Raw genomic sequence first — 11,201 nt, 5'->3', positions numbered from 1 at the left:
TGCTCTGGTGCCACTGAAGGTTCCACCAGATGTCCCTCATTTTGGCCAGATGTCCGTCACTTTTTGCTTTCTTGGTGTTGGTATTCTAAACTCGGTCGATTTATGAGGACTTTGGTTAACTGCACGTTTTTCTCCTATCTAAGATTAAAAAATAGTGAAGAGTCTTTGACCCCATCGTGACCTCATCATTTTAGGGCGTTAGTGATGCCATGAGTACTATTTCCATTCTGTATTCTATAAAGTCTGTGTTTTAGTAACCTAACGCTATGCACCTTCGCAGTTGTCCACAGCAATATGTTCCCACATTCATACACCCCAATGGCTGCAGGCGTTCGGAATGATAAACTTGACTTTGAAGTGATTTTGGCCAGTTGGGAACAGCAGAATACTGTAAATTGTAAACACAAGTTAGATATAATTAAGTTGCCTATTAACAGTTCATCGTTAGCATTCATTTGGAGTTGTGTCAACCAGACAAATATAAATCCAGGATAGCCTCTCCTTTAAGCTCACAAAGTACGGAGGGAAATAGCAGTCTCTTAAGCTGCTAAAGGCTCCTCAATGCCAGCTAGTGGCTAAATTTGTCTGCTGCGGTTCTTGGCAGGTAGCATATAAGTTTGTTAACTTTTAATTTTTATTGGTGCTAAAAATCATCTGCTGGAGCTAAAAACGGGCTTGATACATGTGGGTAGTTAGGCTAAATCAAACTCAAAAACTGAAACAATTAGTTAAAGAGGCCAAAACACCTGGTTTTAATTATCTGTGGGTTTGTTACTTTAAATATAAAAGTACTTAGTAGCTTAGCTTTAATGCATTGTGTGTGTGTGTGTGTGTGTGTGTGTGTGTGTCTCATGGATTGATCCTTGGTGTGATAATTGCTTATGTCCTCATTTATTCATATGGGCAACTAGGGATGTATCACTGAGCATTCCTTCATTGTTAGGCAACACTATACCCCTGAGAAATAAAGTCTTGTTTACTCACTGTTGGGTGTCAGGGCACAGTGTGCAAGTGGCCAATTGGGTTGGCACATTATCATTAGGCCATAAATGGGATTTGTAGCTACCTAGAAATGTGTAATGATTAGAGCTATGCATTGAGAATTATTGGAAACATGCACTGTACTTAGCTGTCTGCATGCTGTAGCATAATTTTGTCTCAGAGTCACACTTTGTTGAAATAATTGGCCAATTATACCAGTTTAATTTATGTCCACCTGTGTAGAATCTGCTGGAATTAATTCATTGATATCCTCCAGGGATTCTGCAAATTACTTTCCCCGTTGTGTTGTCAATAAGGTGCCTTCTAGGTTAATTGGAAATGCAGCCATCTCCATTTCGTTAAAGCATATGGTTGTACCGCATACAAAGAGGTGGACAAAAAAACAGGAACACCTTACAAATACTTAAAATGCAGTCTAAAGTGCAACAAGTACGACCTTCACCTTTTACCTTTTTTCTGAGACTGTAATTTCTGGCGTTTTAGTGGATTGCATTATATTGTAAGGTAGTCTTATTTTTGCCCCTTCCTTGTAGTGTGAACCTGAACTTGTATGAATGCTCATGCTCAACTCTAAACCCATCCGCCCACCCATCTTTGTTTTAACCCAATCCTTATCCTTCCCCCCAGATTTGGTTTTTAACCTAAAGGTCCAGGTCAACAGTGTGCTGAGTCGTCAGTACCTGAGCCAAGCGGTGGTGGAGGTCTACATCAACTACACCAGGACTGAAACTGCTCTGACTGGGGAGGACGGCAGTGTGTTACTTCATGTACCTTACCAAACTCAGATGCCAGTAACAATTGTGGCCAGCAAGGATGGCTACATTTGTACACTACTGCCTTATAAAACCAACAGAACGCCAAGTAAGATGAATGGGCCTCATTCACCAATCGTTCCAAATTTGTTCTTAAACCCCAGTTACGCAGTGGTCACATATATTCTGGTTTCACAGAATCTTCATGTTGTTTCACAACATTGGATTCACCAATGTTTTCTTATTTGGGATTTGTTCTTAGGTAAGAACAAAATGTATACACACTGAAGCGCACTCTTACTCACAATTGAGAGCTGACATGTTTGCCCAAAATAATAAGTCATATCGTTTTTATCCGTTCTATATTAAAATATTATTTCTTTATAATTTTGTAACTAACTTTCATTATTTTACACATCATTATATGTTTGTTTTAATAAACACACACTTCACTTACACTTTGAGTTGCATTGTGTATGAAATGTTCTAGGCCTGTAGCCTATACTTCTAGTTCTACGCCTATGCAATGTTCACTGCATAAGTAAATGCTATACCAGGGGTCTTCAACGTTTTTAGGCCAAGGACCCCTTAACTGAAAGAGAGACGGAGCAGGGACCCCTACTACATATATTGTATAAAATTAACTGGGAATTGCCTTTACACATACCTTTTTAGTGCAATGACTACTAAGCTATTAAAATAACAATTGTTGGCATGATTTAAAAAAAAATTATCTTTTGATTCTACACATATAAACCCTTCAAATTAACTTATCTTTGAATGGCTACCTTAGTGACTACCTCACCTATTGGCCAGCCTAACATTAGTGGGGATTTATATTTTCTAATATGTTGGATTCATGTTGAGACATTTGAATTTTTGAAAAAACTTTGAGGACCCTCCCTGGGTCTCGGACCCCCTGTTGAAAATCCCTGCCATAGACTGTTAACGGTCTATGGTAATTGCATTCCATTGGTTTTATTGCAGCTTAGCTCCACTGCTGACGCTAGTAAATATGATGTCTGGTTTTTCAGTAACTTCTTGCAGCAGTTCCTCCACTTCAGAATTACTAAAGTTTTACTGTACTAAAGGCCGCCACAGTCTTCAACACGTATTTTTCAACATTTCTCTAAGTGTGCACGCGGCCCTGCCATATGGGAGTTATCCTGGTGTTTACCTATGCTAAAGAGGACCGACGGGCATGAGCTTTCAATTCACGAATACATTGGGATTCATCATTTTAACAACACACTTGCAAACAATTATGCTGTTTGAGAACACGTCAGGAGTCAGACACAACTTTTCTTAGGAACTTTCTTAAGAACACATTTAAGAAAGATATTGGTCAATGATGTGTGTATGTGCTTAATGCGTTGTAAATGTATTTGAATAGAGCTTTTTCAGTCTTAACAACTCAAGCTCAAAGCGCTTTTACATCTACAGGAAACATTCACCATTCATACACTGTGGCTGGGGCTGCTGTACAAGGTGCCACCTGCACATCAGATAAACACTCACACACATTCACACACCGATGCACAGCACAGGGGGCAACTCGGGGTTCAGTGTCTTGCCTAAGGACACTTCGACAATGACTGCAGGGGCAGGGATTGAACCACCAACCTTCCGCTTGGCAGGCAACCGCTCTACCACTGAGCCACAGCCGCCCCGTGTTAAATTGTTTAGATGAATCACCCCAGATAATGAGCTTTACACAGTGTCATTATTATCATAATTAGCTCTCACAGTCATAGAAATGTCAGTGAGTACTTTTAAGACCTTTCTTTGAGTTTAGTGTGCCTGCAGGTTATGATAATTTCTGTCTCTTTTTGTCTGCTCTTCCATGCCTCCGCCTGTTGAGATTGAAGTCCAAATACATCTTTTTACCCTCTGAAAAATCCTTGTACTATATAACTACAATTTCTATTAGCTGTGTGTTTGTGTTTGTTTGACACACAAATCTGTCAATGGATTTGCACATTCACATTTTGGACCCAAGGATAGATAGCAGTAAGGATTTTTTTCATCAGGACACCTAAAACTGTGTCATGTTAAAACTTAATCACAGAACACACTGAGCCTCATATACTTCATTAATTTTCTAAATGATCATTTGAAAGCCAATTAGGCACAGCAGCAGCACCCAAGCAAAAGTAAACGGGATCATTATATAACCCACATCTGGAGTGCCTTCTTCTTTCTCTTATGCTCATCTGCTATCTACAGGGCCATGCTTTCCAATGATGGCAAAGAACTGAATCTGAAGCTATTGTTTTTGTAGTAAAAGCTTAGAAAAGTTAATTCCCTTATTCCTTGGCTCTGTGTAAGTTTAGTTGTAACACAATGTCCCACTAACAACTAGTGAACAAACTGTGAATTTTTAAATGAAGTACTCAATACTAATTTTGCATTTGTTTCCCTTTCTTATTTTTTCATTGCTGCAGTATTTTCATCCGTGACCATGTCCCTACTTGGTCTGAATCAGGGGAACATCTGGCTCTTTGATGATTCTATTCTGATCACCGACAAAACATCTGGTACTGTTAAAGTCTCTCTCTCTCTCTCTCTCTCTCTCTCTCTCTCTCTCTCTCTCTCTCTTGCTCGGATTTTCAGTACAAGCGTTGCCTTAAGGAAACACATTATGTTAGTTGCCTTAAAGGAAAAACATTTCCAGCTGTTATGTTTTCCTTTATCTGCAGACGCTTGGTCGGAGCCCATTGTCCAGTTTCCCAAGAGCCTGCTGAATCTGACAGCCAGCAGTAATGTCACCTCTGTCTCAGCCTACCTGACCATTCCCAAGCTGGCGTCAGAGGAGCACAGCTCTCCCAACACTTTGGGCATCATGAGCAGTAAATCAGGTAGACGTGTGTGCTGCAGTGACACTGTTCTGGAAACAATTCAATGAAGGCATGGTATTATAGTTTGTAAAGGCCCTGGACACCCACACAGGTGGGTTAACACAGTTAATCTGGCAGATTAGACCTCTTACCAGGACTGTGTGGTTGTGTCTAGAAGGATAGACTGACGTCTTTCTGAGCCTTTTGTTATCTTTGTTGCACCTGTTTGGGTAGGAAAATGGCATCTTTATCATTAGGCTCATTTGAGATGAACTGCGCCTCGCTTGTAAAGTTGATGACAGCAGGCGGCAGCAGCAGGGGGCGGTGACAAAAAACTGTGTTAAAGTCAAACAGTTGCCAGTTGATTCCTGCAGCCTTCAGATTTAACAGGAAGTCACAGAAACACTCACATCCTGTTAGGTCCAATTCTGATTTAATAAAATGTTATCAGACCCATATATCAGCTACACAATTCTCCCGTTGTTTTTATTATGACAGAGTAGCTGTCATAATGCTCTACATGCTATCTGTTGCTGATTTTCATTAACAACAGACTGTAGATGATCTGTAATCTGAACACATTTATTCTCTCTGACTTCTAAATGTAACTATCAGCCCCCCAACATGTATTCTGTACAGAATAAGCCTTTAAATCATACAAATGGCAGTTAAAATCCTTCTAATTCAAAAACAATTAAAAGTTTAAATAAAACGTCATCATGTTGAGTTGATTCTGAACCAATCAGCTGTTAGATAGCTGAGAGGCATCTCATCTCGTGAGGTTATCGTTGCCCACGTGTGCATGACGTCAGAGCAAGTTGGGCTCAACTCGGACACTTAGAGGCATGCAGCGGGCGGCGATAACTGGTGATCAATTCATGCAGACCTGGTTCTTCTCAAACAAGCCTAATTGTATTGGTGAAAAAGATTGTCTATCTAAGCCTTGGCCCACCTTCAACCTGAGCAGAGGTCTAATCAGCCACAGTAACTAATTACATCTGTGTGGGTGTTCAGAGGCTTGATGTTGTGAGTAATTGTGTCAATATTCTTGAAAGAAAAAGAGTCAAAATCACCATTGATTGATCTGAACTGTAAATCAATTGCAATCTGGATTCGAGATGATAAAAGTAACTGCAAGTTCAGATAAAAGTGAAAACCTACTATGTGTAATTCTGTCTGCTGTGCCATCTAGTGGTCCTATCAAAAAAAGACTGTGGAAGACAAAGGCTGCTAAACAAAACAGCACATAGGCTGCATTGTGTTTATTTCTGAACATTTCAATCAGGACATGAAACAAGTTCATGAATGGAATTAGTCTAGTCCACACATTCTCTGAAGCATTACCACCTCTGTTTTTTGAATGTTGTTTGAAGGATACGTCAGTGTGGAGTTGAGTCCGGTGGCCGCTGTAAGTGTGCAGCTTTTCTCCGGAGACACAGAGTTACATGTGAGTGGGCCCATACAGATCAGCCTCAGCATCCCCGACAGCTATGGACTTCACACTTCCAATGTTGTTCCGGCATGGTTCTTTAACCGGACCACTGGTGAGTACATGTCCCAGTCACACATACACTGGAATGATCGCATGGCCTCTACATGGAAATGTATGTTAATAAAGGGGGCTCAGTTTCTATTAATGAAATTAACCATTAACGTAACAGCAGGTAATAGGGTAATAGTTTACCATTAACATATCTACGTGTTGAAGTAGTTTTTTGAATTTTAAGCACATGAAACCTTTTTTTATAACACCAGAGTTCTGCATGGCATTGCTGTTACGGAAAAGGTTATGTGATTCTTCCAAGTGATGTTTATTTTTGACAGCCTTGTAATCTTTCCCATTTAACTGAATTTAGAACTGACCCGTCATTCCGGTCATTATAGAGTCATAGATCATGTCCAAGTGACAGATATAATACAGAGAGAATACAGATGGGGCCTCATGTGTCGGACCTGGTGCATTCATGAAGATTCGCAAAGAAAGTGGCGGGTCATTTTAGCTCAATAAAACTTTCAAAAAATACAAAAGTGGTGAGATGGATTAGGCCAATTTACTTCTTTTTTAAATTTAAAGATCTGACTGGATTGTGGTATTTGTGGGAAGTGTGATACAACAGTGGTGTTGTGCTTGTCTCACCTAGGTGGATGGATGAGGAAAGGACTGGGGACGGTGGTGTTAGCAGGAGGAAAACTTGTATGGACGTTCACAGCTCCTCACCTTGGTTACTGGATAGCAGCTCCTTTGTCATCCACCCGAGGCAAGCAATCCCCCTAAAGATGTTTAGAGAACAGAATACAGTGATCTATATTCAGATTCAGTTTAGTTTATTGTAGGGCTAGGCAATATATTGATATTATAACAACATCGTGATCAGGGCTTTTCCCAGTGTATTGCAAGCACGGGGGCCCACCGGGCCTAACAGCCATTTTCCACTTGGCATGTCTGTGCTGCATTCCAGTTTTGTTTCGTCCTCCGCCACGCGCTGTACCACCCCAGGATCGTCTCAGAAGCGGAGCGTCTTTCTGCCGCAGATTTTATTGTCTCTACAAGTACTTTACAGAACAAGTACGTGTTTATTAAACTAGTACCTACCTTCCACTCCAAGCACTCCTGTAATTAAACTCCATGCAATCTTTTTCCTGGCGTTGTCCTTATAAAAAGGATCTGTTTGGTAGGATTGTGTTTTTCTACTTCCGAGATGAATCTCTCGTTGGCCGTGGTGGTGGTGTAAAGGAGAAATATACGATATTGGGGGGGGGGTTGGTAAATTGACTGGATAGTCCCGCTGTTTCACTTCCTGCCTGGCTGTCTGAACGGCTTGCTGCTCGCATGAAAATAGACCTGGCGTATATCTTTAGCGGAGAGACAATTCATGCACGCTTCTGAGAAGCGCCTTGGCACAGCTGGTGGAATATCAAGCATTGACTTGAATGGCTGCAATAGCTCGGGGGGGTCGCAGCACAGACACGCCTGGTGGACAATTGCCCTCTAGCAGGCCTAAGCCACTGGGAATAATTCTTTAATGTATTTATAGACATTTTTAAAACTGTTGGAATTGGAATTGTCCAGTTAGCTTCTTATTGCATGTATGTTTTATATTTCATCCAGACGTCTAAATTCTGACCATCTATTTGCTTTAGGTTTCTTTGGATTAGATATCCCCATTGACTTCATCTTACAGTATTCATCTCTCCTGGTGGCTATCCTCGGAGGAATGATTGTTATGGTCACCTGCCTCCTGGCTGGGCTGTTGTTTTATTGCAGGTAACAGAGGCTTTCATCTCATACCCGTCCATATACTACAAGATGTGTTGATGCTGATATAATAACTCTGAATAACATTTAAAGATTTACTATATGATTTTGTTGCACCCACACAAATTAAAAAATGTCTCACCAGCTCACAAATAAAGCATATTTCAAAATATATCTTTAATTCTTAGGTTATTAATATGCTTTACGGCCTGTAACTGAAGGTTTTAGTTCCTATGTATACTATCACCCCTCCAAAAAAAAAAGAATGGCTATCAAAAACTCATTCTTTGTAACCTTTAAGGGAGACTCTGGCAGCATAATCCTGTACTCCGCTGTTGATCTGCAGTTTCTCCATAATAGCCAATTACACTACTTCTGTGTCTCACTGTCACTTCCTCATACCAAATTTTCAGAGACACTTAACAAGCCCACAGAACACGAGCATTCCCTTTTATATCGGTAAAACCCATTATTTATCCAATTGAATGTTTATAATGTCTGTATTTTGACTGTGTAACCGTGTAGTGTATGTAGGGTGATCTTTTAGACAGAGAATTATTAGCCTGGCGCTGATTCAGGAAAATGTCCTGTCTTGTCTGCAGACGTCCGCTCAGTCAAATGAAAACAATGAAGATCCTACCAGTGCTGAGAAAAGACCAAACCACCTCCACATGTGATGACGAAGGATGTTCAGAGGACTCCTCTCATCCCCAGGATGGACAGAACCAAACGTTTGCAGAAAGAGGGGAAAATCTGCACGGCAATGTAATAGCCAACCCCAATGCTGTGGCTATTACCGTGGAGTGTAACCAACTGGAGCTTAACAATGACATGAATGATCTGCTTTGCTTGCATGAAACTACAGATCAGATCAGAGTTCCGGCCTCTCTGACAGAGAATCTGTTCCTTTATAACCAGCCTGTTGCTATTTTTCACGCGCCAGCATTCTTCCATTTGGAGGAGCAGCCCGAGTGGAGCAAGTCGGCCACTCTTCCCCGTGCTGGGGCCGCTGCTGAGCCGCTGGGTAAGGACAACTTCACCCAGACTCTGCAAAAAGGTCCCTCTGCTGCTGAGAGCCAAGCAGTGGAAACTGAGGAAGAGCTCGGGGTTCTCGAAAGCTCTCAGGCAGCAACGTCCACTAACACATCCAGGAGTCAATTCAGCATCCCAGAGTCAGCGTCGGTCCCGGGAACGTTAAATAAAATCCGGGGCGGCAGACACTCTGTGCATGCCTTGGCAGAGCTTTCTAAAATCCCCTCGACTCAGCCGCCTCGGGCCTGGTTTGTGTCACTGGAGGGCAAACCTGCAGCTGAGATCCGTTACGCAGTGTCAGAGCAGCAGAGGAGGCAAAGGCCTGTCGAGAGTCGAGAAACCAGCTTAGACTCAGGAGTGGATATGAGCGAGCTGAACCAGACGTCTGGCAGGAAGCCTGTAACACTGGAGCGCAATGCTACCTTTGTCAAAAACAAATCCAGCAGCAAACAAGCACCCCCTCAGTAAAAACTCTTAACGCCTGCCATGCCTACAGACGTCTAAGTTTGTATCAACAGCATCACTTCTATCTATGAGATGAAACTTATTTACCTAATTATTTTCATTTATCATACAAACGTTAAGGCACTAGTCCAAGTCGGGGGTAGAGGCCTATTTGTAGCATCACATTCCACAAACATGGAGGCGGTTGTGTTTGATAGAACAACTGAATACAGGAAAGGGTTGTGGTTTAGACTCGTGCCACTATTGTAAGGACTGAGCCACATGATTTTGACCAGAAATAAAAAAGGGCCCTACTTTAACGATCTAAGTGCACAGCACAGGTGCATTTAGGGACAAATGTGTCCAAATCCTCTTTTGCTAGTTTGACGATGGAAAAAAGGGTCTGTGCGCCAGGCGCATGGTTGAATAGGGTTGTACTTAGTGTCTTCATTAATCATAGGTGTCTTTTGGTCGTAACATGCAAAAATTAAAAAAAAAACAGTGTCATCTCCCGTTCCCTTTAAAAGCCAGGGGCGTTGTACCTTGGTGTATTGCAATTATGATGGAGGATTTGCACCGTCATATTTTATTTGTAATCTGCATGTGTTTGTGCGCTGCTGTACTTCCCTGTGTGTGTGTGTGTGTGTGTGTGTGGTGTGTGTGTGTGTGTGTGTGTAACAAGCATAGTGTGCACTAGGGCTGCACGATTATGGCCAAAATGATAATCCGCATTATTTGATCAAATTTTGATCGCGATTATTCTCACGATTATTTGTTGATTTTAACCAAAACAAATTTTATTGTCCATATAGGCTATTTATAACTGGAGAGGAGTGTGATGGACGTACTCACAGAGAGACGGCTGATCATTAGAACAGGTCCAGCACGGGTCGAACGGCGGATACACACGTCGTGTGTATTAAACGTCTGTATCTTCACTGCGCTGCATTTTTATGAACTAGATATTCTTGCCATGGGTCACATCTCTGGTCCTGGTCCAGGCTTCGGTACAGCAGCTCCGTCTCCCACGCTGTTACTCTACACAACTGAAGTTAGCTGCATTCAAAAACTTCTTCTGTGTTCTTCGCCGTAGCGCCGCGATAACAGTTACCCGAAACACTGGTACAAAACAGGTTTGCCCCCTCATACTTAACAATATACAGCTGTGTTAAAAAGATTAAAACTGTAGACATACATCAAAGTGGACCGGCGGCCGCTGTTGCGGGGCGCGGAGAGTAAGAGGAGAGAGAGTAGACGAGAGGGTAGAAGATCCAACACAGACGCTAACTAGCACGACGCACTAGCACTGGTCACTGCTGTGTCTGAAAAACACAAATGGGACAAATGTTGCGTTTACTGGTAAACTGGTAAACCTTGAGACTGACGTATTACCGACTGCTATCTGTGAGTTTTCCCTCACGTACTCTGTCCTCTTTGACTGTCTACATCTAGAAACCTGACACGGGGTGCAGTGAACTACTCTGACTGGCTCATGAGCAGACGGCTTTATGGAGCGGGAGATTGGCTTTGCAAAAAACCCGGAGCGTTCATGAATGACGCTTTATAAAAATATCGCTTGATCACGCAAATTTTGATCGTGGGAAGTCCAAATCGTGATCGCGATTAAATTTGATTCATTGGGGCAGGCCTATTTTGCACGCACTGCTGTGCATAAGCCAAGGCTCATTTTACTAACTTTCTGTTACAATAACAATGAAATGCTGCGTTTTTTACTTTGGACCAGGTTTTTGTTGGTCAATGGAGCGATCACGTCCCGCTGCCTCAAGATAGCAATGCGCCAAGAATGCACCTGAACACACCTCCCTATGAGACCAACCCGCCAAAAATGCACCTGAACACACCTCCCTGTAAGACCAG

General features: G+C 42.0%; 1 protein-coding gene and 1 long non-coding RNA gene across 3 annotated transcripts in view; one reads left to right on the top strand and one right to left on the bottom strand.

Moving 5' to 3' along the window:
• The window catches only part of LOC116688008 (protein FAM171B), a 14,661-nt gene extending 4,605 nt beyond the window's left edge, over positions 1-10,056 (top strand). Inside the window, exons 2-8 of one of the 2 annotated variants that reach the window (XM_032513778.1) lie at positions 1,630-1,863; positions 4,199-4,291; positions 4,454-4,612; positions 5,965-6,135; positions 6,733-6,849; positions 7,733-7,856; positions 8,450-10,050. In XM_032513778.1, the coding sequence (XP_032369669.1) occupies positions 1,630-1,863; positions 4,199-4,291; positions 4,454-4,612; positions 5,965-6,135; positions 6,733-6,849; positions 7,733-7,856; positions 8,450-9,347 (1,796 nt within the window). In that variant the 3' untranslated portion in view covers positions 9,348-10,050. Of the gene's footprint in view, positions 1-1,629; positions 1,864-4,198; positions 4,292-4,453; positions 4,613-5,964; positions 6,136-6,732; positions 6,850-7,732; positions 7,857-8,449 lie in introns of both variants that reach the window. The other variant, XM_032513779.1, reaches the window with a different exon arrangement.
• Positions 5,958-11,201, bottom strand: part of LOC116688009 (uncharacterized) — an 8,738-nt gene continuing 3,494 nt past the window's right edge. Inside the window, exons 2-3 of the long non-coding RNA XR_004331680.1 lie at positions 6,729-6,862; positions 5,958-6,132 (exon numbers count right to left, since the gene is read on the bottom strand). This is a non-coding gene — a long non-coding RNA (uncharacterized LOC116688009). The remainder of the gene's footprint in view (positions 6,133-6,728; positions 6,863-11,201) is intronic.

The sequence above is a fragment of the Etheostoma spectabile genome, chromosome 4 (genome assembly GCF_008692095.1).
Source record: "Etheostoma spectabile isolate EspeVRDwgs_2016 chromosome 4, UIUC_Espe_1.0, whole genome shotgun sequence".
NCBI lineage: Eukaryota > Metazoa > Chordata > Actinopteri > Perciformes > Percidae > Etheostoma > Etheostoma spectabile.
This window is presented reverse-complemented; position numbering and strand designations above follow the sequence as displayed.